General features: G+C 40.8%; 1 protein-coding gene across 3 annotated transcripts in view; it reads right to left on the bottom strand.

Moving 5' to 3' along the window:
- Positions 1 to 6: 6 nt before the first annotated feature.
- DAPP1 (dual adaptor of phosphotyrosine and 3-phosphoinositides 1) overlaps positions 7 to 26,890 on the bottom strand; it is a 42,602-nt gene continuing 15,718 nt past the window's right edge. Inside the window, exons 2-11 of one of the 3 annotated variants that reach the window (XR_003094062.1) lie at positions 20,395 to 20,517; positions 17,163 to 17,296; positions 7,221 to 7,351; positions 4,841 to 4,888; positions 3,888 to 3,950; positions 1,809 to 1,894; positions 1,583 to 1,635; positions 1,328 to 1,349; positions 1,102 to 1,189; positions 464 to 498 (exon numbers count right to left, since the gene is read on the bottom strand). Coding sequence is in view for 1 of the 3 variants with exons in the window: in XM_006023676.2 (XP_006023738.1) it covers positions 448 to 498; positions 1,102 to 1,189; positions 1,809 to 1,894; positions 3,888 to 3,950; positions 4,841 to 4,888; positions 7,221 to 7,351; positions 17,163 to 17,296; positions 20,395 to 20,517 (724 nt within the window). In the remaining 2 variants the exon portion in view is untranslated. Of the gene's footprint in view, positions 499 to 1,101; positions 1,190 to 1,327; positions 1,636 to 1,808; positions 1,895 to 3,887; positions 3,951 to 4,840; positions 4,889 to 7,220; positions 7,352 to 17,162; positions 17,297 to 20,394; positions 20,518 to 26,890 lie in introns of all 3 variants that reach the window. The other 2 variants (XR_003094061.1, XM_006023676.2) reach the window with 2 other exon arrangements.

Below are 26,890 nucleotides of genomic sequence, written 5' to 3' on the forward strand. Positions count from 1 at the left end.
CATTTCTTCAAGGGTTTAAGCACTTGAAAACAATACAAAAAATATTTAATCATTCTAGGCTAGATACCACAGAACACGTTGCCAAGGGTTAGCTATGAACTTATCACAGGAGAGTGCTAAATTATTATAATAAAAATTTTAAACGGCAAATATTTTTTCTTTTTGCCAAGTGAACGGGACAGGTGTTTGAGCTAGGTGTACATTCAGAATGTAAAGTATGATTGGGTATGGGACTGGCATTGCAATGTTGGCAACAGTTTTCATGCATCGTTCCACACTCCAAAAGTGCTCAACTAACAAATCTTTGTGTGCTGAGTTGGATGTAGTTACATACATGTTCACTGTAGATACTGGATGCACAGACACTTCCCACTTGTGAAGAAATGGCATATTCCTAACTCTGGAGAGAGAATCTTGTGAAGGAAGCCGTAATCCCGAGAGGAGTAACTATGGAGTGAGAGTGGCACTACGGTGCTCCAGCTGTTTTCGTATTTGTGACTGAAAAAGAAAGACAACCCATTATTTATGTGTGTGAGTACACTCGTGGATTATACACAAAGTAATAAAAATGAGTCAAGGAGACCAAATGGCAGACCCAGATTTCTGAGCAAGTTACATTTTAACACTCCACACTGTCCTGCTGACTCCCTGACATCCTAATATATATTGACTGTATTGTCCTATATTATCTACAACTTAAGTAAGACAAATCCCTTGTTTCTTTCTTTGTTCTGGACAGGATTATGCATGCACAAAACGCATTCAAGGAAAGGGCACTATAGGAAATGAACATTTAAAATGTTTGACCAAGTCTGCGCATGTCTCTTAATTTACTGATTTGAAACTATAGGTCCAGGTTAGATAACCTTTGTTAGGGGAATTCCAGCAAGATCCTGGAAAGTACCAACACTTCCTGCCTATAAGGGGGACAGATTTTACAGAGAACTATACTATACATGTGCCATAAAGTTATTTTATTTTATAAATATTTTATGATTCCTTATGACTTATACCTAGCAGCTAAGTAAGAATCCCATTGTGACTAGACCCTACGTAAGTCTTCTGACCGCATTTCCCTTCAGCATGACACCATGTTCTTACCAGTTTCCACCTTAGTATCTTAATCCATTCATCTGCTTCTACTCCAGTCTTTGCACACAGGTAATATGTCCTTAATGGGAATACTAAGCTGTAAATGGAACATAATTAAAATAATGTATTAATCTCTCAGAATAACCAACAGTTTTTCCCAAAGCTAAATTCTGTTTTGACACCTGCCAATTTTTTTCGTTAAGACTCAAGAGTGATGGAAAGATGCTATACTTACATGGCTTCTATCTCAGGTGAGTCTGTGGAGAGTTTAAACTGTGTTTAACCAGAACTGTTTTTAAATTTGGTATTTGAAAGGGCAATACTTGTTAACTTATTGTCCCTTACTAATATAAAAAATGTGTTGCATTAACTGCTTTGCAGCACTGGGCACAGAGTATCTCTAGTGCATGCTATGAACAGCAGCCATGGTTAAACAGTGGTTGTGGCTTGACCATGATTACACATGCTTACAATAGGGCTAAATTTGTACCTGGACAGGTAAAAGGATTCCAGGCCAAAGCTGTGCAGACTTGATCAAGATATCTGCAATGAATGGATAAAATATGGAATGGGAGATGCTTGATAACACTCACCAAGCATCAAACATCTCTCTTAGAATTAACTGGCTATAAAATAGTAAGGGTTCCTGAATATTTAGGCCCTTAAAAAAGGAAACTAGAAAAAGAATCAAAGGTTCATTTTTCATTACAGCTTACCAAAAACAGTTGACTTTTTCCTGTGAGTAATCAAACTGTACCGCTGAGCACTCTGTTAAATCTAGTGCCCGGATTGGTTCGGTGGCCTTGAAAATAAAATACTTTAAAAATTAGAATTTTATGAAATTGGCTTTTGGGGTTTTTTTGGTCTCCTAACCCTCCCACCCCAAGTAGGTAGGGTGGTTGCCCTTGTCACCCCTCCCCAGTTATGCCACTGAGCTGACCTCATTCCCAAAGCAGGGAATGGACACACTTCCCTTTTTCCATGCACTAGGCCAGTGATACTGAAGTAAATCAAGAGTAGCACCATTGACGCTACTGGAACCAATCCAAATAGTGTAACTCAAAGACAAATTTAGCTGAATGTAAGAAGCAGGGAAATAACTTGAAAAGTAGAACTGCACTGATGACAGGTCATGGCACTGCCAGCTGAAGGATAAGAGGTGTGGGCAGACTCAAAACCCAGATTAAGCCTAACACTGTTACCAGATTAGCAGCCATTTTCACATAGTTTCCAACTAACAGGACTTTAGCTGAAGGAAATAAAAGGCTGTTTTGGGATCTGTGTGTCAGAGGATTGGTTAAGCAAGGGAAAGTTTATCCTTCTTAGTAAAAGAACCAGTGAAGCTTGCTCACTGGATCATACCAGGTATATATAACCCAGCTGAGGGAGATTCAGTTAATGCCTCAGGATACTAAATGGGTTTAATCTGGGTGAGAAGAAAAGTAAACATGAGACCCAAGGCTATCCATTGCCATGAAACTGTTCTTTCCATTTTTTTGTCCAAGTACAGATGTGTCTGGCTCTATGGTTGAAGAAAAACAAACAATTTTGGAAAGTGAGTGAACTCTCTCCAGGTATGAGAATCTGGTCTGGATCTGGCCTTTGTTTCTGCTTGAGCCAGCTGGTCACAAAGAGGTTTACTAAAGTGAAAGATCAGACTATTCTATGCTAAAAACGCTTTGCCTTTCCTACTTGAGATGAAGCAGTATGTATACTACTCTTTTCTCCCCAAATTAGCAACTGGATGGTTCGACTGGAGGCGATATTCTCTGTTAAAGGTTGCTCCTGACTTGGTAAGCAATTCTATTCAAATGTTTGACTGCCTTGTGAAATGCTATCTTAATTCAAATTAGATTCAGTATGAAGGCATGGACTGAACTGACTGAAGCATGCATGTTTATAAGAGCAATGTATGGAGTTGTAACAGAGGTAACCAGTGCTGCACTGCCTGATTAAAAATCTGTTGGCGATCTTGGATGGAAAGTATTTACTTTTATAGACACCTCTAAACTTGTTGGTGTTACAAGGGCAGAATAATCATCCACAGGGGCCTAGGCAAAGAAAAACTAAACACGGAAAATAAAAAGGTAGTTCGCTGTGTCAACCTGAAGTCAGACAGGGTAGAGGTGCACCCTACAGAGAATAACAATTGCCCAAGAAAACCTAAGTTGTTACATCTGGGGAAAATAATTACAGCAGCATATCATAATAGGAACAATAGGAAGTAGATGCTTAGATAAGTAAAAATGCCCCCAAAATGCTACATCACTCAAAGGGATAAAAGCAAAACCGCCTCCCCCCTCCCAAGAAAAAGAAAGAAAATGTACATTGAAAGCTAGTGATGTTGTCTATCAGTTTGTGGTACATTACCCTTCATGAAAGCCTTTTGTCATTTAAAGCTAGACTGACTAAAATAATTAAGAACATGTAGGAGAGAACAATTTTGCATTGGGGTATGGTCAAGATAGAAAAGATCTGTTAGAGTCTTTCTAATATTGATTAGCCTGTTTTTACTAATGTCACTGACAAAACTTCTATTGACTTTGCAGAGAGCAGGTGCGGTCTCTCTGACACCTAGCAAACAATGTGGGCAAACCATGTCATGTGTTTAAAAAAAAAAAAAAAGCAGGAATTTAAATAGGGAAAATTGTGGTTGATTGGCTTTATCCTCAAAAATACTATGACACTCGCAAATCCCACTGAAGTTCAGAGTTGAATATTTATGTTATTTGAGATCAGACCCTCATTGCGATAAGATGGTTTAGAATAATGGCACATTACAATTTGCTACTCACCGTCTGGTCTTTGAAATATTTAAGTTCATTCCTATGCAGTGTAAACCACCTAGTTTTCCAGTTCTGAAATAGAAAAAGAAAAAAAAGGAAATTGCTTTTTAATTGCTGTATTTTTGTTTTAAACATCTCAAAAAGCCAGCTTTCCATTTAAAAAAAAACAGTTTGGTAAACATAAGTTAAAGCATAGCTGATCACTTTCTTTAGCCAGTGATGTCCCATGTAAAACTAAGATAACTGTCAAAAGGAGAATATAAGCATTGTATTAAAAATGTGGATAAGAAATGGTCAAGATTTTTGTTTAAGGACATCCAAACTTTACTAGTGTGTGTAATGCTAATCCTATTATACCTTCTCTCGAAATACTGCAAAGTGCTTTATAAAAAAAACAAAAAAAGTCATCAGCATTTTGCAGGGTAGATGGGGAAAAGTGAGTTTCAGAGATGTCAGAATGACTTGGCCCTGGCCATGTAGTGAATCAAAGGCAGAGCAAGGAAATAGGGCCCTGATCTTGTGATTCCCACAAGCTGCCTTTTATAAATGGTTTTGAGGGCTTGGACTGGCATATGCCATGTCAAGGACTCCAGCCCTGCGAGGTTCAGAACTCCTCCCCTTGGAAAGCTGAGGGTGTTCAACACCATGCATTATCAGGACTAAATAAACAAGAAACAGAGGATCAGACTGTCTGTTATCTGTAACAACACAAATACAAATGTACGTGTACAAAATGTTCCAGCATATTGGTATGTGAACAAAAGACTGTGAAGAAGAGATCAAAGGCACCCATGACTATTTATCTGTCATTTCATTGTAATGGTGAAATTGCTACTATCAACTAATGGGATATTGGGTTATAAAAGTAGGCTTTTTTATTTTCTTATTAATTTTTCATTTCCTCCTTCAGACCTGGGATGGAACAGAAGTGTGTGAAAGCTCTGAAGTTTTTTTTTTCTTACCTTTACTATTTTGCCTTGTTTTATCAAATACCCTTCTTTTGTACCCAGCTGCAGAAGAAATGAGAAAGGAGGACAAGGTTAAGGGCTGCACAATGTTTGTATTTTTTAACCTTTTCATTTTGAGCAAAACAAAACCAAGCTACAGCTAGTTCTCTTCTAGATGCTTCCCACAACTACTTACTTTACCTTGTGTGGCTTATATACTGTCCCTACTGTGTGAGCCAAACTCACCCATGATGTAAACATATAATTCCAATAACTTTAAAAGAACAGCACCCTCTTACACCAGAATTCAAACTGGCCTTTGGTGCATGAAGACTCTGGCCAGCACAGAGTTCTCAAAGAACATAGTGGGCCAAGTTCAGTGAAACACACCAATGAAGAGTTATTTTAATTCATACAATTGACTCATTGTTCATGTGCAGCAAGATGTCACATGCTGCAACCATCAAATTCTGGGATTCTTCCAGCCAGTGAGATTATCTATATAAACTGCTCTTTTAAAAAGATTAACAACAACAAAAAACTTCTTTGCTTTAGTTAAGCATCCTCTACACATAACAAATGTGCTTGCAATAAGAAATAAAGGAAATGGACAGCGTGTTACTTCAGTGCATGTTCCAGAGAATGTTTGATTTGGTCGGGCAAGTGTCCATTTGACTTCAGAAGGAATCCTAGATGCATGACTTTGGCCAACGTTCAGACGCAGTCAGTAATTTGGGGAGCTTCAACTTACTGGATCTCTCACTTGCAACATCATGAAGGAGTCTGACTTTTCCCCAAGTGAACATCTGAAATTCAGACCTCCTTCAAATATCAGGTGAATAACTACCTGAATTTGACTAATTTGAAAATTCTGGCCTTTTTGATGTTGGCATGTGAAAGGTTCACATATTTCTTTAAGGATAAAAATGAACATTGCCACAGCAGTTTTCTTGCATGCCTGACCATCTCTCTGACAGGGACAGGTTTTCCTGATCTCTCCTCCTAATTTTTAACGCTCATCTCTGTTGTTTTGTTTTCCTTTATTTTTCTCAAAGAATTAATTCCATACTTGCATACAGCACCTTCCTCTCTGTGCTGCATATTGCTGTCCTGGACATTTGGATTGTATCCTGGACACACCACCTGTCTCTACTAGACATTGGATACTAAGGATTTAAAGTCTCCAGTTACTGTTCAGGCAAGTCACAGATGGCAGAGGCAGGGGGACCAAATGGGGATGAAAATGTTCTCTTGTTTCTCATACCAACATGGACCAAATGGATATGAAAATGTTCTCTTGTTTCTCATACCAACACAGCACAGCTTTTACCATGCTCAAAATTACAGAAGCTGAAAATAGGGAGCACAGGCTACAACTTCATAAGAGAAAGCTCAGTACAAATCACCCTCTGTACACTGGGGATACTTCACCACCGCTAGCATGCCCCATGTCTCCCAAATGTTATCTGAACTGTGACCTTCAAATAAATAGTATAAGGATAAGGCCTACATGAACTGTGCATGGATGTCCAAACATGCTATTACTGAAAAACTTTTGAACACTTGTGCAAATATTTAGCTGGGTACCCCACCCAGTTAACTTGGCGCTCCAGCACACAAGGGCTCACTCAAGTCCTCCTCTTCTTGAAACTTGCCCTTGCCTCTTCCAAATATTTGCATGATTTTTTAAAAGAAAAAGTAGAGGTACATTTCCTTGAAGTAACAAAGGGAGGCACATCACTGATATTAAAATGCTACTTTAAGCCAACAGTAATATTATAAAATGAAGACGTTAAATAGCTATTGATTTGTTTTGAGGTAAATTTGTAGACTTGTAACCAAACTACTATTTGCCTCCCTGCTCAGCTAAGCCAGTCCTGCAGCTCTTTATTTTACTCTTAAGTGAAACGAAATAAATTTCCCAGTAATTTTAAAGGAAATTTGCTTGAGTAAGGCCTGTGGCTCAACATACGTATTTTCACCTACAGTCTGAATCTATCAGAAACATCTCTAAATCACTAAGTCAAACAATAAGATGGGAGGAGGGAAAAAGTTTTAGGGCTACTTTTTAATGTTAACATTCTTAAAGATGAACTTCTAGGTTTCTATTTTTCAAGAGTCAAAAATATGTAATTATGACAGATATTTACATATAACATCTCTAATTAACATTTTCAGTCAGCATTGCACCCTCTGAGAAGAATGGCAGGAAGCTTCTTATTCATCACATCACTGCTTCTAGCCAGGTGTTTTTTTTATTATTTGTATTCTTATTACTGTAATACATGTATAAACATTTTAAGAGGACTGATCACTAGTGCTTATTCCAGGGTTCATAATGTTGGCCATGTCACATTGAGTCAAGGAAAGGACACTTTGTAAAATAGTAACTTACAGAGGGAGCATTTGGGACAAGATCGTTTTCTGTTTTTCCTGTCTGCATGGCAGTGTGAACTCGGACAGACTCATAAATGGACGGTTCTTCCACTTTCCGAGGATATGGATGTTTCAGTACAATCAAGGTGCCTGAAAGAAAGAGCATGCTAGTGAGTGCCCTGGCAAAATGGATATCACAAAACAATTAGTACCAGCTGCCTATTCAGATGATCAAACTTGAAGGTACCATTGCTGAAAACCTTCTGAATATCTGAGCACATCTCTCTTAGCTCTGTAGTTTGAAGGAAAGCTATGTCAGGACCCCTCTAGATGTTCAGGTACAGGTGTGATAGAATCTGTTGAATGATCGACACCAGGAGTAGGCAATGTTTTTTGTCTGAAGTGCCGAAAAAATGACAATGTCTACCTTGGAAGGTGCCAGAGTGCCAACATGCAGAGCCTGGAGCAGCTGTTTGCAGCCTCCCGGCTGCAGCCAGCCCACGGAGCCCCATCTGCTTTCAGCAGGGCTTGCAGCCTCCCAGCTGTCTGCTGGGAGCAGCCTGGGCTCTGTGGCTGGCAGCAGTTGCTTAAAGCTTGGGCTGGCGGTGGTGTGCTGAGCAAAATGGCCTTGCGTGCCCTGCTCAGCACGCATGCCGGGGGTTGCTGACCCCTGATCTACACAATGGTGCCACGCCTCCTGCCATGCCACACATACATGGCAGAAGGTGTGACTGTGGGATCCAGCATCAGATCCAATCATACTTTATTGCTGATGCAGAGAAAGCCCATGATTGCCACCCTGGGCTCCTCCTGCACCAGCAAGTAGCAAGGTCCCGTAGCTGACAGGACCCCCAGCCCTGGTGACACCCCAAGTGCTGTCACGGCTGAGAATCTCACAGCTGACAGGTCTTTCAGCCACAAGGGCATAGACCTTGCTACACATGCAAATTAAAGCTGGACAGAAACCGGTTATAAAGCTATTACACATTTTTCCAGGTCTAACTTTATTGCTGGATGGACCTTTTTATGGTGTGATCATCACTTTGCACGGGTAGCCATTCTAAATGTACTGTTCTTAGCCAGTCCTAACCAGTCAATTCTGTAATACATGTAACAGGTAGAGGGGCCCTAAGTCACGTATACTATCCCATGTACTGCTATAGCATGTCTGTGGTTTCAGGTTGCTCAGCAAAGAGGACAACAATCAAGTCCAAGGACAATCGGATATAATGTCATACAGTACTCAGAAATATTGATAAACTTGGGCAAATGCTTTCCAAAGCGGACAGCCCAAGCAGCTGGACTTCATGCAAGGTGTTGGATAGAACGAAAACAAAACAAAACTTTCTAAGCAAGCTACAGCATGGCAGCAGGCAATGACTAATGGACTTGTGTAGTGGTAGGTCCACCATGATGGATCCTCTCTCTTTACCTCTGTTGTATTCTTATGAATGTTTCACAGGACACAAAAAGTCAGGAACTTGGGTATGGGCTACCCAAGCCCTGCCCCTCTCCTCTGTACAGCTACAGTACATGAGTTCTGGAGACTCTTGCTCACCACTGTATGTGCCCTCTGTCACCTCTTCTCTTCTTTAGTGCAAGACTTTGCTAACTTTTTAAATCTGCCTTATCTACCTCAATTTCTTGCAGGTAGAAAAACTATGATGACAGCAAAGTTTCAAATCTTCTTGAGTTACAGTCTGAATCTCTTTTGTGCTCATGGAATAATCAAATAATATTTAAGTGACTGAATATTTAAGTTCATAGTTGTGGTTATCAGAAACCTCATCTACATTCAACGTTTAACAACACCTGAAAGTCAGTTCTTGCCCTGCAAAATTCTGATGTGGACAAGCCTCCTTCTCTTTAGAGGCACAACTATATGACTGAGCCTGATATCCTGGGCTGATTAGTATTTTCATAGCCGCCCTCAATGTTCAAGCTGCATATAGATATCCAGACTCAAGAGTTGTGAGTGGATAGGGAACCAGTTTGAACTTGAGTCCAAATGTGGAAAGACATTAGCCTCCCTCCTCTATACAAAATGTAACAAGAGGCCAGAAGAGCCAAGTAGATCAGGCATCAGGAAGCCTTCGGCATCATCTTGTCTGCCACTGACTCAGTGTGTGACGCTGGACAAATCATTTGGAGTATGTCAACACCATTTTCCTGCTACTCCTGAGGAGTATGGCTGTCAAGCTTGCCCCACCCTCCTGCTTCAATTTCATACATTCATAGATTCATAGATGCTAGGGTCAGAAGGGATCTCAATAGATCATCAGGTCTGACCCCCTGCATAGTCAGGACAGTGTGCTGGGTTCAGATGACCCCAGCCAGATGCCTATCTAACCTCCTCTTGAAGACCCCAAGGGTAGGGGAGAGCACCACCTGAGATTTTGGCCACTCTAACTGTGAAGAAGTTCTTCCTAATGTCCAGTCTAAATATGCTCTCTGCTAGCTTGTGGCCATTATTTCTTGTAACCCCCAGGGGTGCCTTGGTGAGTAGAGCCTCACCAAGTCCCTTCTGCACCCCCATGATGAATTAATAGGCAGCCACAAGGTTGGCTCTCAACCTTCTCTTGCGGACGCTGAAGAAGTCCAGGTGCCCCAGTCTCTCCTCATAGGGCTTGGCCTGCAAGCCCTTAACCAGACGAGTGGCCCTTCTCTGGACCCTCTCCAGGTTATCCACATCCCTCTTAAAGTGCGGTGCCCAAAACTGCATGCAGTATTCCAACTGCGGTCTGACCAGCGCCCGATAGAGGGGAAGTATCACCTTGGTTCTGTTCGTCATGCATCTGCTGATGCATGATAAAGTGCAGTTAGTTTTGCTGATGACTTCTGTCACATTGACAACTCATGTTCATCTTGGAGTCCACTAGGACTCTGAGATCCCTTTCCGCTTCCGTGCTACCGAGCAGGTCACTTCCTAGGCAGTAGGTGTGCTGGACATTTTTCCTCCCTAGGTGCAGCACTTTGCATTTCTCCTTGTTAAATTGCATTCTGTTGTTTTCTGCCCATTTCTCCAACCTGTCCAGGTCTGCTATTTTGCTGTTTCTGTCCAGGTCTGCTAAGTTGCTATTTCTAACATGCTGCACCCAGAAATGACGTGGTGAAGCTGCACACCACTGCCCCGCAGATCTTGTTCTCTAGTTTGCTTGAGAGCAACAGCTGGGACATTCTCAGGTCAGCTTCACTGCTTCATCTCTGGACTGGTGTCCATGTGGAGTAGGACCAGATGGCTTGGGAGTGGGGTCTCTGGGAGCACTGGGGAAGCAGTGCAGGCATACCTGTAATCCATGTGAGCTTTGCAAAATGAGAATAGTGCTAGCCCACCATAGTATATTAACCTATGGATGGCAACTATCATTACTGTCAGTGCCGCATATTAGTTATTTCAGAAGAGTTAACAGATTCTGATTTTAGGGCAATTTTTCAATAATTACAGGCTTCAATCATCAAATGGCAGTTGTTTGTTTTTAGAGCAGTTTCATTCTCTGGGTGAACAAGAAACAGTCTACTTATAAAAAAAATCAATTCTCCAAGCCCCAGCCCCAGCCTTAGCATGGGATATAGCATCCAATCATTAAATGATGAGTCATATCCCCTTGAGCTTGTGATTTTGCCAGTTCTTGTAAGCTGAGCAATCTTTGGGGTGAGAGAGGACTGAGATAGGAGGCCCACAAGGAAAACCCAGTGCTGCAGGAAGTGGTGTTGACATCAACTAGTTAGCGTTTCACCAGTGACCCAGTATGTGAAGGGACACTGTGCTGCTGTGTCAGGCACACTTATCCTGCAGACACGCAAACTTTTGTTTCATATTTAAGTCCCATTTAAGCCAAGAGGTATTCTCAATGTGAGTAAGCCTTTGCAGAATCAGGTCTTGAGAGAGAGGGTGGCAGCCCTGAGCACCTGCGAGCAATCAGAAACATGAATGTGTTTATATTTTGTCTTTCAAGTAAAGGAGGTTAAGTCTGATGCCTTGGCCATATTCTACCATATGCCCACTTGTGAAATGCTTTGGGGTGAAAGGGCGTGGGGGAAAACCTGAAATACAGGAAGCTGGTGATGAAACAGAACTCATCTGAGTTCGTATTACTTCAACATAACACAACAGACGGAAATAAACATCTGCAATGTGTAAAACTCTTTTCTGACTCTAAAAGTCAGGGCATTTACACTAAGAACCCTAACCTACAAGAAGCTAATAATCAAGCCTGCCTTCATTAATTAAACTCCACTGCCTTCTTCCTGCATGGCTAGTTACACCTGTCCTTCTCCACTCTAAATTGTTCCTTTTAGAAGGAAAACCGGGAGCTGCAGCTCTAACCGGTCCTTCTGGGCACTAGTACTAGACCACAGCCCAGCTGCACATCTCTCCCATCTAGCAAGTAAAAGTTTGGTGTGTTTTTGTTTTCCCTTGGCTTCCCCCTTTCTTTTATGCACAGCATTCCTTTAGAGGTGGCTTTTGAACAGCAGGGGAAGTTTCTCTCGTAGGTCTAGTCCACATAATTAAACTCAGGGCACGGTACACATGATGCTGCATCGCTGTAGCGACGCATTACGGAGACATAGTGACCACATGCATCTACACATGACCAGCAGCTACCTCGCTGTCATGGCATGCTCCCATAGCAGCTAAAAATAACCGTGAGCCCAGTGTACAGTGCAGTAAAGGTTGCTACTGTGCTGTACTTTAGTACTTCGAAAAGGAAGTAGCAACATCACCGTACAGGCATGTGTAGATGCGCACTCACATAATTTACCTGCATAAGCCCACATAATTTACCAACTGGCTGCTCGGGTAGTTAACAAGGTTGCAGGCTTCCTAGATGGATCCTATTATCTTCCCTCGCTACAAGAAAATTAATATCTCTGCGGCAGGCCCAAGTTTAGTATAACGTTACACAGCCAGCTTTAAGTGACCTAATTCAGGTGCCAGAAGCAGTTTTGCCATGGTAACATTAAGCTTTGTCCAGAAAAAAGCTGCAGTGTAGACATGCCTTAAGAGACCAGGGCTTGCTAGAAGGAAAGAAAGGAAAACTTGATGTCCTACCTTTACCTACACTTAACCCACAAGAGGCCTCTAGAAACCCCGATGTCCAGGATATATACTGAGCTCAATCAAAGGGACCAGCAACTTTGCTTGTTAGGTGAAGCTGGTGATAGCCAACAGAACTACCATTTTCTTTTCTCACTCCTTGCACAGCTCTATGAATGTACAACACTACCAACAGACTTTTTTCATAGATTTCAAGGTGCATAAACAGGGGAGGACCAGTTGTTATTCCCAGTTTCCAAATGAAGAACTTGCATCAACTCTCAGGAATACAAGTCCCAGTCCAATGATTTACCAGCAGTCACTCTATTTCTCTATCACAACAAGAACACATCGTATGAAATTATTAGTCAGTTAGCACTTTGATCTGGTTAAATTGTTTTAAGAAAGAAATATGGAATCTTCTAAAAATAAATTAATATTGTTGTTCGCCACACTACTATTTGGTAAGAGTATGTAAATCATATAAAGGGCATGTTATGTTTTTCAGACTAACCTTCACAGAACTGTAACTAAACAGTGGAGTGCTTATGTTTATAAAAAAACAGTAGCAAAAGCGAACTCTAAACTTAGAATGGTGCTTCAGGTCCAATGCCCCTCACCCCCCAGTTGCAAACTCTCAAATCCCCAAGCCCACAATCCTAGCTGAAAAAGCAGATCAAGGAGATGCTCCAAAATAAACTTTCAGTGATTGCTGACTTATTAAACCATGAGATCACTTATGTTTTTCAAAGGGGGAGATGGAAAAAAAGAGTATTTGAAGTAATTAACTGACATCTGATCACACAAACATGGGAGCCTGTAAATGTGATATTCAATTTGATATAGGTCTAAGGTCATTGTCAGTTTAATTCTCCCTAAGCATATGGAAAAATACTTTAGTGTTTAAAAGGGACAGGATCAAGAGGCTGTATGTAGAAATTGCTCTAAATTGTATTGACTTGAACAGGGAGTAAATTCCCATGTTTCCCGTATTTCATAGAAGATGACAGCCCTGCTAGAGAGCTGCACATGCAGTTTAAAGCATTTTGTTAAAATGATAGCCTTTATTAGTATTCTGTAGGATTTTTCTGAAAGGAAGATTTTTGTTGAGTCATTCAGTAAATACGTAAGAAATTAACTGGGCCAGTAAACGTTGAACCCTTTAACCAGTACCAAGATTGTGGTGGGGTTTTTTCTGGTATATTTCTCTACCTTCCAAGGAATTAGAGTACTCTGGAGACTGACAAAACAGGAAATATTAGTATGTACCCATGTTCTTAGAAGTTTCAGTCAATTAAAGTGAACTTGGTTTTCATATCAAGTGTGTCTGGTTAATGACTCAAAGTTTCTAAGTAGCTTTAAAAACATTGTAATTGAAAACTAGGAAGCAAAGCAACCAATAGGTAAGAATAATCTCCTGCCTATGTCAGTATGGTAAGAAAATAAATATGATAGTATATTACTTCTACCATTGTTATTGAAAACAGCCTTTATAACTGGATCAGCTCTTCTGTTCAAGAAACCTTACAGTAGATATTAACCTGCATTTCATTTTTATTATTATCTGAAGTACCCAAACAGGTGCACATGTTTCAACCTTGGTGTAAAACCAGCATGAATGCACACAGCTGTTTGATGTGACTAAAGGAGATCTAGATAAATTTGACAAAAGACCAGCATGAAAGAATTCCAGCATCACATGCAAAACTTTGCTGGATCAGGACTTTGGGATTCTTCAACCAGAGATTTCAGAAAGCCTTGCGAATTCAGTCAGGATTCATTTTATTCAACAGGTGGATAACTGAATGACTTGCCTGAAGTCCCATGAGTCAGTGTTAGTGTGATATGAATTTCCTTGACTCCACAGGATGCCCTAGTTGAGCTATATTAGAAATGTGCTCCAGTCCATAAACATGAGCACTGGACACTCTTCACAAGAGCTCCAGACTAGTTACAGGCACTGTAACATGGCAAAACTAGATATTCATATAACATTACAAAGCTGTCATCACGATGAAGGCTTTGAAATGGAGCCATTTCTCATTTTATAAATGGTTTTCTACATTTTTTCAAAATGCTTATCTGAAGCAGAAAAAGGTTAACATTTTTCATTTCCTCAATCTTTCTGACATTAAAAAAAAATAATTTGCTGAAAAACTGGGTGTTGGTAAATGAAAAGGTCTTCCATTCCAGCCACAAACAGAGACATTTGATAATGCTACTGTACCACCAAGTTTACATTTAATATAACCCCTCCATTTTACATTAATAAATATTTTGCCCACAATGTTAGGAATAATCCCCAAAACTACCTTTCTTTCCTAGTAACCTTGAACTTAGCCTGAGAACCATGGTCTTTTTTTGTGTGATGTGGTCTCTTTCAGAGTTCTCTTATTATTGGTAACAAAATTTTAAATTGTACTGTTAAAGATCTATTGAAAATAATTTATATTTCATCTCATTCTCAGTTTGTTGATGACCGTGTGTTTATGGAGTCTTGCCTAGAAGCAAGCAAGAGGACAAAATTATCAAGTCCTTCTTTTTCAGTCTTTCTGCTGAGCTGACCTTTTTTCATTTATCATGCATAACATAAAAAAAAGATTATATAACTACTGACCACTAATGCCTGAGCCAAAGTTCTCATGTTCCCTGTTACTGGATGGCAAAATGGATTGTGTGCCAGGAGACCTGGATTCTGTTTCTGGTTCTCTCACTGACCTATCACTTATTTCATCTCTTTGTCTAGTGACACTTCTGTATAATAGCTAACTATTACAGTTCTGAGAGCAAGTTGCCTAAATAGACCAGCTCTTACAACCTGCTTAGTGAAGTCAATGGGAGATTTCAGGGGACTTTGATGAGAGCAGGACTGTACCCTTTCTCCTCTAAACAGGCCATTACCCCACAGGCTTTACAAGGTTTTGAGCCCCCTCTATGTAAAGCCAGCGTTCCTCAGCTGCTAACTCACTCTCCCTGTACATTGCTGCATATAGGAAAGTAAAGTAGAAGGTGATACACTCCTTGATAGGATGCCCACTACCTATTTCCAACTGACAGCTTTGTCTGACTCAGACAGATGAAAGGTGTTTCACAGAGCTGGCAGAATCTGATTAGGGGGCCATTAGCTAAGCAGCAGGCACATCCTTCAGCAGTTGGGATCCAGCTCCCAGAGATCATATAACACCAGCCCCTTACTTACTAATAGATGTAACACATGGAGTGTGAAGGAGGGGAAAAATCATAATTGTCTATATGACTTCTGAAGTATTTGAAGGGTAATCTAGTGGGTATATTTCTGACTTCAGGAAAACATCTCACAACCCAAAATATATATTTAGATTAAAACACACCCATCCTCAGTATTTCTGGACTACATATGGTACGGTAACATATAACATAACCTTTTACGCATAAGAAATACGTAGAAGTGTTTTAGTGCTAATTTACTATTTTATATGCTAGCACAATAATTACAAAAGCAAATAATAATTTGTGTTAACAGTAAGCTTTTGTCTCTGAGTTATTACCATTCTTCCACTTTGGGCCTTACAAATGTTAACTTATCCTTGAAATGTCACTGGGAGTTTGGCAGATATTAGCTTTATTATGGCTATGATTTACTCACAAGAGGGAAGACCTGCTCAATGTCACAGAGTTGACAGAGAGCCAGGATTAGAACTCAGGAGGGCCGCGCACCTAATACCATGTTCTTAGCACTAGATCACAGTCCTTTCTTTCCCTTGGGAGGCTTTAAATTTCATCAGTACACGTGAATTAGTTCTTAATCTGCTGATTCAAGTAGCTGCTTATCTGTTGCAATGCTCTGTGGTTTTAAATAACCAACTGACTTAGGAAATACTAAAAGAAATATCCATGGTATAGGGACAATATATTAGCAAGCCAGCTGTTTCATTCCAGTAAGAGTAGAGGAGAGTACAGGGCATGTCAACTGCAGGGAAGGGGAGGAAACCATTTGGATTTCTAAGTAGGAAACTGCAGAAATATACACTTCCAGCATGCCATCCTCTACTTTCAGCTCATGCTTCCAGATACATGTTCTTCTAAGAAGATCATTCCAAAATATTTTGGGCATCAATGTTGTTTTTAACCCTTTATTCCATAACCTTTCAAAAATCAAACAAATTAGTTATTATTAAGTCTTGTTGTTGCCAACAAATGCAGGTTCTGTAATGCTCATTGTGGATTAAGACTGTGCTACTGTCAGGAATTAGAAAATGGGTTTTTTATCAAAGCATGTATTGTGTACGCACGTTATTAGACAAGTGCATAACAGGCACAGATAGTGAGCATCATCCTCTCTCACCCAGGGCCAATTCTGGTCTCAGTAGCACTATCATAAATCAGAATCAAGTCTGATAATAAGATTACTGATATCAAGTCTGGTGATATAAATTGCTGATAAGAACAATTTTTAGAAATCTTTACTTCATCCCTTAACTCTTTCAAACCTGTTCCAGATACTTGCTGAATTCTAGCAGATACAGTATTTTTATCTGTTGCTTCATAAAGCCAGGGGTCTCTTTACTCCAAGGTACTTTAAAGTTGGTTTAATATAAAATGGACACAATGTTGCTTAAGAATAGGAGAACAACTCTGTTTAAGAATTGGATATGCCCAGTGACCTAAATGGTTTTGTCCTATTCTGGCAAAATCATACCCTGCCAATGCTAGGTCTGTGTTTAGGTTAAGCATACTATGTCTGGAAGGAATATTCCCCTCAGGTACATTTAATATTGGTAAACAAAATAATTGATGAAGAGGAACGTCTGATCAACAGATGAATTTAAGGAAGGAGTTAAGTAAAAATATTTCTGATTTTAACACAGTGTGTTCACTAAAAGCTTCTTATATCCCTTTACATAAGCACATACACAAATGACTGCAAACACACACATTATTTACCTGTTTCACTTCCAATTAAAGGCTGGTTTGCGAAATGGTTGACTAAATCTTTCACGCTAGAAAACTCATTAAAGCCAAACTTGAATGCAGACTTCACATACTCCACGTGGAAGTGTTTGACAGAATCTCTTGCTCTAAAAGGAGAAAGACAATTGTCCAGAAAGGAAAGATTTGAAAATAAACAACAGGTCTGAGGGCAAAACTCAGAAGCCCATACCAAAAAAGGCATGGGAGTTTAGATACCTAAATGCTTTGGTGGACTTTGTCTCTGTTGCTTTGCTTTTACCCAACCCATGTTATTTGAAGACCCCCAACGCTTACAAATGCTGGGCCTGATTTCCAAAGATAAAGCATGTTCACAAATCCCACAGACTTCAGTTGGAGCTGTAGGAGCTTGACACTTGTGAAGGTCAGTCCAATTAATTTAGACTTGGTAGGGTAAACATCATCACTATTCTAGAGATGAACAGGCAGTGAAGGCACAGAAAGATTAAGTGACTGGAACTAAGTCATATTGTGAGTTAGTGAGAAAGCTGAGACTAAAAGTCAGTTGTTTTGACTTGCAGTCCTCTGTTCTAGCCAACATGATACTTGTTAGTAGTGTCGTTAACTCTTAAAACAGGAACATAAGACTGGCGAGGGCCTCTTGGGCAAGCAAGTCTGGTCTGTTGCATAAGCATGCACTCATTTACCCAGGGAAGATGTGGCCTCTCTACATATTTTTCAGAGATCCCTCTAAATCTCATTGAAATCACTTCCTGTAACTTTTTTAAATTAGGCCACCTATATTTAGGCACCTAAAAAGGATTTTGAGAGTCTAACTTTAGGCATTCATGTTTCAGAGTTTTAGCCTACTATTTACATGTGCTGCCAAAAGCTCCAGTTAAATTTGGGACCCTGCTCTGCTAGGTATTGTACATATGCATGTACACACGCACTAGCTAAAGAGCTATACCAGTCTTGCTTTCCTGGGTAGATGTTTATTTACCTGTAAGCAGCAAAGCAGTTAATATATAAGGAGTTAATATGTGGCAGCTAATAAGGAACCACTGTCAATAGAAGGAGCACAGGCATGAATACTGTATTTTCTCACATACAACATGCACCTTTCCCCAAAAATCACCCATGGAAAATTGTGGTGTGTATGTTAAGCAGAGCAGCTGATTTTCTGACCAGGATAGAAGCTCCCCAGTTTGATTCTTGCTTTGCAGTACAGAAGCTGTGACATTACTATTTAGGCAGCTGAGGGAGTCAGTTGACTTAATTGGTCCATTTTTCTTCACTCCATAGGTGCTAACAATAGTCTATCCTTTTTAATGGTCTCAGTGTTCCACTAATCAAGCTAACCTTTTTTAGGGCAATTTTGCTGTCTTGCTGCTCCAGGTCTCTCTCATATTTCATAGCCCTGGAGCCTTCTTAGCAATTTTCAAAATCAAAGATCCATCCATGGAGACTAGTCTTCAGCAGCAAATAGGGTTTTAGATTTTGTAAAGTAGGAAAAGGAGGGTAGGCCAGCTGAAGATTAGATTCTGTCTCTGTCTTCTACAACCATAACTCAAGAAAAAAAATCTTCATTCTGCCTTTCAAAAACAAGGTGTATATTATATTCTGGGACATGCTGTATGTGAGAAAATATGGCATTTCTTTTGTTAAAGCTGACATTGTGAATGGTTGTCTTAACACCCAAGACAGTCTGGAGAACCTTCAGCAAAGAAGGCTGATGGTGGTAGGGATAGGGAGCAGGGGAATTTTGATTGTGGAAAATTACAATGCCTAGCATACTTTACTAAGTCTTTTAAAAATAAGAAGCCACACTCAAAGCATAACTGGCTTCTCTGTAGTGTGCATTTAAGCCTTTTATGCCCCGCTTAGGTGGCTAAGACTACCCTCTGCCTTAGTCACTCCCCAGAAAAACTGTGTAAACCATGGGCTGACAGCCTACTTGTGCATAAGCTTCTCGCTACCCTGAGATCATGTTTCTATTCTTTCAGCTAATTTCACAAGAAATAAAGTGTGGCAATGAGAGTAGCCACTACTCGATGTCTTAGTTCCTCTTTAAAGTTAACTGGAGGAAATTCAGGGCGTGTGTTGTCATGCTCACTGGCTTCAGATTGCAAATGTCAATCAAAATCCCAAGGGATATCTGAGCATAGTTTCATGCTAAAACAACCCCCTAATGATGTCTGATAAAGTTACAGGTGTGGGTGTAGAGAGTAGAGAGTTGAATAAAAGCCACAGAAGGTATTGAGGAAAAAAGGCCAGAAATACCCAGTAATGCCCAAAATAGTGCTTTCTTTGAAAAAATATTTGAATAAAATGAAAACTTTTAATTTTGTAACAAAAGCATGTGTTTTGTAACAGACAAATCTAGTGAAAAGGGTAAAAGGTAGCCAGCATTTTTATTTTGCTTGTAATTTTTTAATAAAAAACCTAATACATTTGTTTTAAAATGAAAAAGTTTTTTCCCCTACTTTTTCCCCGTTTTAGTAGGGGAATGAATGAACAATGAGTCTTTTAAATTAATGCTGCTGAAAAACTAAACAATACCAAAGAAAACACTTCGGGGGAAAAAAACATTCTTAATTTTTCCCAATAAATCTTTTTTTTCCATCCAGATAAAGCATCATTATCTTTGGACTCTGTGAGTAAGAACAAATTAAGCAAAGAAAGGAATTAAACAGAATGAGGTAGACAAGGTTCTTTGGGTAAATCTGATATATTTTATTAGTTGATCTAATAAAAGATACAGATTTACCCAAAGAACCTTGTCTCCCCTTGTCCTTAGACCAACATGGCTACAACCTATGCCCCTTAAACTGAATGAGTCACTCTAGCATGTACTCTGGTTTCAGCTTCTATGTTCTAGAAGGTATGTATTGAGGAATTTTCCTGAGATAAAGTGTTTCTTTTTCTCCCTCACAATTCAAAAAACTTTAGCAATAAGATCAATGATTTGCTGTTTTTATGAAGTAGATGTTTATAAAGTTTTTTTTTTCTTTCATTGCATTTTTTTGTCCTTATTGTTCGTATTTCCCTCATGTGTAGAGAGGCCTTGCTCAGGGACCCACTGCACTGAAAACTGTTCATAATAGTCAATTTTTCTTAAATAAGCACAATGTTATAGTACAGGATTTCAGTTTATCCTATAGTTTATCTTGTATTTATTACAACATATACAAATAGTGGAAGTGTAGGTTCAGATAAATTGCATTCACTTCTCTGCATACTGTACCTTACGGAAAGGGAGTACAGGTTATTCTTCTCATTACTCTTCCTTAAGAGATAGCTTCCATCACATCCATTGGAAAGAAGCAGTGCTTCCGCTGCATGACGGGTGAGATTATCATGGTACCAGCTAGTAAGAAAAAAACATTAAAGATTCACTCATTTTGTCTGGCATCTGGTGAATTGTAGAGCCATAATAACTCCACGGTGAAGGTTATAATCAGGTCTGAAGTCTTAAAAATGTCATACTTTCTCTCTTACACACACACAGTGCGAAGAAAAACTCCTTTTGGCCTGGAATCTTTCTCAAGAGAAGAATCTCTTTGGAAAACTTGAAATAAATGGCTTAGTCATTTTAAGTGAAATTTTAATACTGTTCTGACCTTTGGAATGGAAAAGTATAACCTTTATCATTTGCTTAGCTGAAAAAAGAGCTTGGTTTTAGATCGCTAACCTTTTTTTGCAGTTAAGTCCAATGAGGAGCTAACACGCAGTTCTGGTGTGAAGCCCAAAGTGTCATAACTGTAGAATCACACGCTTCCCTCTGCTGAATGTTACCAATGGTAGCAAATTGCAGCGTATTATGCCAAAAATCCAAATAATTTCAACATCTTATCCCAAATAGGGCCTTCAGATACCCTGGTAAATGACTTGGAGTAGGGCAAAATAAAAGTTCTCTCCTGCTTTCTACAGTGTGCTTCCTGCACATCTACACATTTTTTTTTAATTAGAAATCCACCCAGAATTTAATGACATTTTCACCTGCACTGACTTTCTCTCTTGAGGACTCATTAGGAGAATAATGCCAGCACCAGATTTCTTGAATACCCAGTGTTTCCATTTTGGAAAATAAATCTCCACACCTTGGGTGCAGGCTTTAATCAAAGTAAATTTGCAGAAAAACCTAGAATGACCCACTTACACTGATGGGAGCAATAGTTTCCATCTAAAGGTGTCAGGCATACAATACTGGACAAAAGCAGGGTTGAGCACTCTGATGGATTTATTACTATTCACTAGGAGATAGGACAAGCTGGATAAACAAATGCAATGTAAATATATGTAAATCCACAAGCCAATCTGTCACTTCATTGATGTTAACCCAATGCTGGCAGCCCAGATGTGGGTAAGCCATTTTAACACTATGTCATTTGACTGTGTTCTGAATAGGCCTAAAAAAGATCACTGGCACCTCCGCTACACGACAAGGCTCCCATCATAGAGCATAACTAGTAGTAGGAACCATGAAAAATTTTCATAACATTTCTTCTTAGTGAAAGTAGGGTCATAGAGGAACAGAGGCTGTATTCATCTGGTAAGGGTGTGAAGCAGAGAAGATTCTCTGGAAAAAGTCAATAATGATCTGGTAGAACTGCATTCCACAGTCACTGGATGCAAGTAATACCTAAGAGTATTTATTCTGAGCAAGAACCCCAAACACGTTTTCATTTTATTTTTTCAATTTATAAATGTGTCTATGTGCCAGCATTTTGTGTACTGTTTAAATGCTTTCCCCCTGGGACTGCTTAGTTGGAAACTAAGTGAAGATGCCTCACCCCCATCCCTTTTTAGATAGAATAGGCTGTTTAACCAGGTACTCTTTCAGAAAATGAATTTAAAAAAATCTTCAAGATAGACTCCCTCAAGATATTTATGAACAGCTTATTGGTTACTGTGTCAACTGCAACAGTCTGAATGTAATTTGCATGATCGAAACCCCCCCCCCCCAATTATACAAAAATACATGTTTTCAGTGGAAAAAATTCTATACAATTGTAAGTTCAGTCTGCTGTTTTTCTAAATCTGTATTTCCTGGTGTACATTGTAGTATACTTCCTCTTTTGGGTAAATGTTTCATGCAACATGTACTATTTGTAGCCAAAGGCAATGGCATTAAGAAATCCCCTCTAAATTAACACATTTCTGGCAACTCAGTTTATCTCTATGTCTAAACACAAAGATCAATAGATCTGTCTTGACAGACCTCCTCAGTGGAAGAAGCAGAACATTTTGCAGGGATGAGGAAAAGAGTAATGGCATTTAAAACAACGTTCTGTGGTCATGTTTCAATCAAGATGCTGAAACCTCCAGCACCAATCCAGCAAAGCCCCTAACTTTAAAAACATGAATAATCCATTTGATGCTCCCATTGGGAAGAAAGTTTGTGGTTTCCTGGCTTAGTTCCTGGAGAAGAGTATCAAAGAACTGGGTAAATAAGAATAACCTTGGGTTTAGCACAAAAGGGTACAAATCTAAAAACCCAGAGTACCAAAGACTGTAAAAGTCACTGTACCTAAGCATAAAAAATAATCATTTGTACAGAATCTTGTCTGAAAAATTGGGTGGCAGAAGACTGAAAAAACAATATCTGTCAAGTGGAACTGTGCACCAGTTAATAAATTACCAGTGATAACATGAGTGTCTTAAAGGACAACAAGAGATTAAAAGGGGGATTTTGAGTACAAATTGACTTACCATTATGAGCTACCAAGTTCTTAGACCAAATTTTGCTTTCAGCTCCACTAGTGATTGATATAGTTTAGTTTTTAGCCCAGCTAAAAAGAAAGCAGAAGTTGGACCACAGCATTTCTGTGCATTTGTGATATAGCTGTCATCAAGCTGATATGTAAAACTCATTCAACAATGCAAATGACTATTATATTGGCTACCTACAGCCTCTTAATTGTCATTTCATACTGCAAATTGAAATCTAGTTAAGAAACTAAATCCAATTAGTTAATATCTCCTTCATAAAAATACTTCAGAATTGTACGCCCTATGGAAGACTAGACCCCTATGAAACTTAGTGGAGACAGAAACTTAACACTGCCAAGACTGCTTTAGGTGTAAGACCTGTTCCAAGAACTGTGTACACAGTAAGAAATAAAGCATAATGAACATTTAAAGATCAAAGTGTTATCCTTTAAAACACCTGTTAGCCAAAACTGGCTTGGTTACTAAGCACCAAAGTAACTAAAACAGTCTAAGGTCAGATTTGTGTTGTTCCGATACCATAATGACGAGATCAGCACAAATACCTATCTCAAACCAAGCTACAACAAAGGTCAAAACTATTTTGTGAAATTTAATATAAAACACCGGTTGTTCCAAAGAATTTAATAAAATGGCAATTTTCATAATGAAGTCAGAGTAAAAATGTCATTCATATTTAATGTATTCACTCTTTAAAAAAAAAAGATTTTTAAAAGTCTTCTTTTAAATTGAAAATTATAATGATTTCAATGAAAAATGAACCACCTTTATTTTCAAGCACAATAAATGAAATAGGAATTGGACCACTATCAAAAATTGAAAATGAAATGGGGAAAAAAAAGATTTGTTGCAATGTATTTTCTACTCTTTGCTGAAAATGTTCTCACATCTTTGACTCTCTATTTTCCTTAACACTGTTTTTTTATGGGTGAATGTACACAGAGATGTGGATAAATAAATTAGCTCTTGCTACTGTGAAGGGGTCAGCCCTCGCCCCGTCATCGTGCCTTGGGAGGACCTCGGCCCCATACCCGCTCTAGGGCCCCAGGGTTCTGCTATAGATGTGGGGAGCCGGGGCACATTACTTGGGAGTGCACCCAGCCTGAGAACCCTGGTTTGGTATTTGAAAGGTTAAAAGGGCGGTGGGCAGCGGGAAACGGGGAAGGGGCAGAGCAATGGAGTCAGCTCCGCTCTGGACCCAGACAGACTCCCGCACATTACCCTCAGTAAATTCACTGCCAAACGGGCTAGTGGGACCCCATGCAGAAGTCCCCGCTGAAATAGCTGGGGTGGAGAAAGGAGTGTCAACCATTGCTCTAGTATGCCCTGATCTGGGGTGGATGAAAGGGGCCACTCTCATTGTAGGGACCAACTCCAGCCTTTTCCAGGTTCTTGCTCGCTACTGTAAACAACAGGCTGGCCCAGGTTACCAACAACAGTTAACAATGCATGCCTTGTGCTCAGAGGCGTATGACCGATGGGAGCATAGAAAGATGTGGGGTCACCCTGAGGTTGTGGGGACCCTGCACTTCTCTGGAGCAAAGCCCCAGTGAGTCCCTGCACAGGGCCAATGGGCTTTGCCTACTGTATGCAATTGGATTGAGAGGGATGAAAATAATAAGCTGCTGGTGGTGGAGACTCCCACTGGGAGAGAGAGACCCGGTGCGCTGAGGGTCCCTGATGGTGTGATCAAGACAAAAGGGCTCAACCAAGACCCGGTCACATTGACAGTGGTTAACCCAACCTTGAAAGATATTGTGGTCCACCCAGGACAGAAAGTGGCCTTGATAAAGGAAGCTGAAGTGGTGAGCCCTGAGCAGGAGGGAAACCTCCCTCCAATTGACCCTTCAAGGTTCTTTTTCGGGAACTCCCCAATGTTTGAAGCCTGTAAAGCTCAGCTCAGGGACAAACTCAAGGCTCGAGCCTGTGTTTTCTCCCTGCACGACTGGGATGTGGGCGAGGCTAAGAGGGTGGAGCATCACATTCATCTGAGCAACCCACAACCCTTTCGCGAATGGTCTCGGCTCACTCCCCTCGCTGAGATGGGGGAAGTAAGACGTCATCTGCAGGAGCTCATGGACCACCGCATCATCACGGGATCTAAGAGCCCTTATGCCTCTCCCATTGTGATTGTGCGGAAGAAGAAGAGCCAACCCCATATGTGTATTGATTACCAGACTTTGAAGGCCGGACCATCACTGACCAATACACTGTCCTGTGGGTGCAGGAGGCTTTGGATTGTTTACTAGGGAGCAAATGGTTTTTGGTACTAGACCTCCACAGCGGCTACTATCAGATACCTCTGTGGCAACAGGACAAAGAGAAGACTGCTTTTATTTGCCCCTTGGGATTCTATCAGTTTGAGCGAATGCCCCAAGGGATATCTGGGGCTCCCGCCACCTTCCAGCGACTAATGGAGAAGGTGGTTGGCAATATGCATGTGACCCAAGTACTGGTTTATTTAGATGATATTATTGCTTTCAGAAAGACCCTGGAGGAACACAAAGAATGGCTACTTGGGGTACTTGGTCAGCTGGAGACCTCTGGACTTAAGTTGGCCATTGATAAATGTAAGTTCTGCCAGGTCTCTGTGAAGTACGTAGGACATATTGTATCACAGGAAGGGGTCAGCACTGATCCAGAGAAAGTAAGTGCTGTGACCACCTGGCTTCGACCCAAGAACTTTGGGGAATTGAAAAGGTTCCTGGGATTTGTGGGTTTCTATTGGTGATTCGTTAAAGACTATGCTACAATAACTGGATCTTTAAATGCCCTGACTCACAGACACCACGGGGGGAGGTCACCCCGCAAGAAGGGGTGAGACAGTGGCTTAAAGGGGCTCCCTGCAACACGAAGACCCACAGAGCCTTTTGGTCCTCGGTGAGACTCACAGTGTAAAGATGCCTTCCAGGAGGTGATCCGGCAGTTGACTCAGGCACCTGTGCTGGCATATGCTGACCCCAAACACCTTTTTATTTTGCACACAGATGCTAGCCTGTCAGGACTGGGGGCTGTACTGTACCAGGAACATGATGGACACCGGCGACCAGTGACTTTTGCCAGCAGGGGATTGTCACCCAGAGAGACGCGCTACCCGGTACATAAGCTTGAATTCCTGGCCCTCAAGTGGGCCGTCACTGAGAAATTCTGGGACTATCTATATGGAACCACCTTCCAGGTGTGGATAGACAATAATTCCCTTACCTATGTGCTCACCAGCGCTAAGTTGGATGTGACCAGCCAACATTGGATTGCGGCACTAGCCAACTACACCTTCAGCCTGCACTATCGAGCGAGACGAAAGAATGTGGATGCCCTGTCTCAACAACTCCCCAGCAACCCCAGGAATGTTTGGAGCGCCGAGACAATGAAGACCATTTGCGACCTGCAGCTACAAGACCCTGTGGGGACGAGGGAAAGTACTGTTTGCATGGCTGAGGTGTTGGGGTTGCCCCCTGAGGGGATCCCACAGGCCTGGGTTTAGTACACCATGCTGACTCCCTCCTCGTTGCCCCAGGTCATAGCCACAGAATGGCGGACAGCGCAAGAACAGGACCCGGCTGTGCAAGAGGTGCTGTGTGCCCGGAGATCAGGGAATACCTGCCCCGCGACCCACCTCCTGTTGAGGGAGTGGGAAAGGCTTCACTTGTTTGATGGAGTGCTACATGGGGAGGCACAGGACCCAGCAGGATGAAAATATTGGTAGCTGGTCCTCCCTCAGAAGTATAAGGCCCTTGCATTATGGGCCTTGCATGATAACTTTGGGCACATGGGGGTGGAGCGCACCCTGGTGCTAGCCCGTGAGCAGTTCTTTTGGCTCAAAATGGCTGAAGACATAAGGACTAAATGCTCAAATGGTGATCGGTGTGTGCAGAGGAAGATCCTGCCCGCTCAAACTGCCTATCTACACACCATCCAGAGTTAAAAACCCATGGAGCTGGTGTGCATGGATTTCCTAGCCATAGAGGGGGAGGGGCACCGAAAGGGGAATGTGCTGGTTGTGACAAACC

This window comes from Alligator sinensis, unplaced genomic scaffold (assembly GCF_000455745.1).
Source record: "Alligator sinensis unplaced genomic scaffold, ASM45574v1 scaffold353_1, whole genome shotgun sequence".
NCBI lineage: Eukaryota > Metazoa > Chordata > Crocodylia > Alligatoridae > Alligator > Alligator sinensis.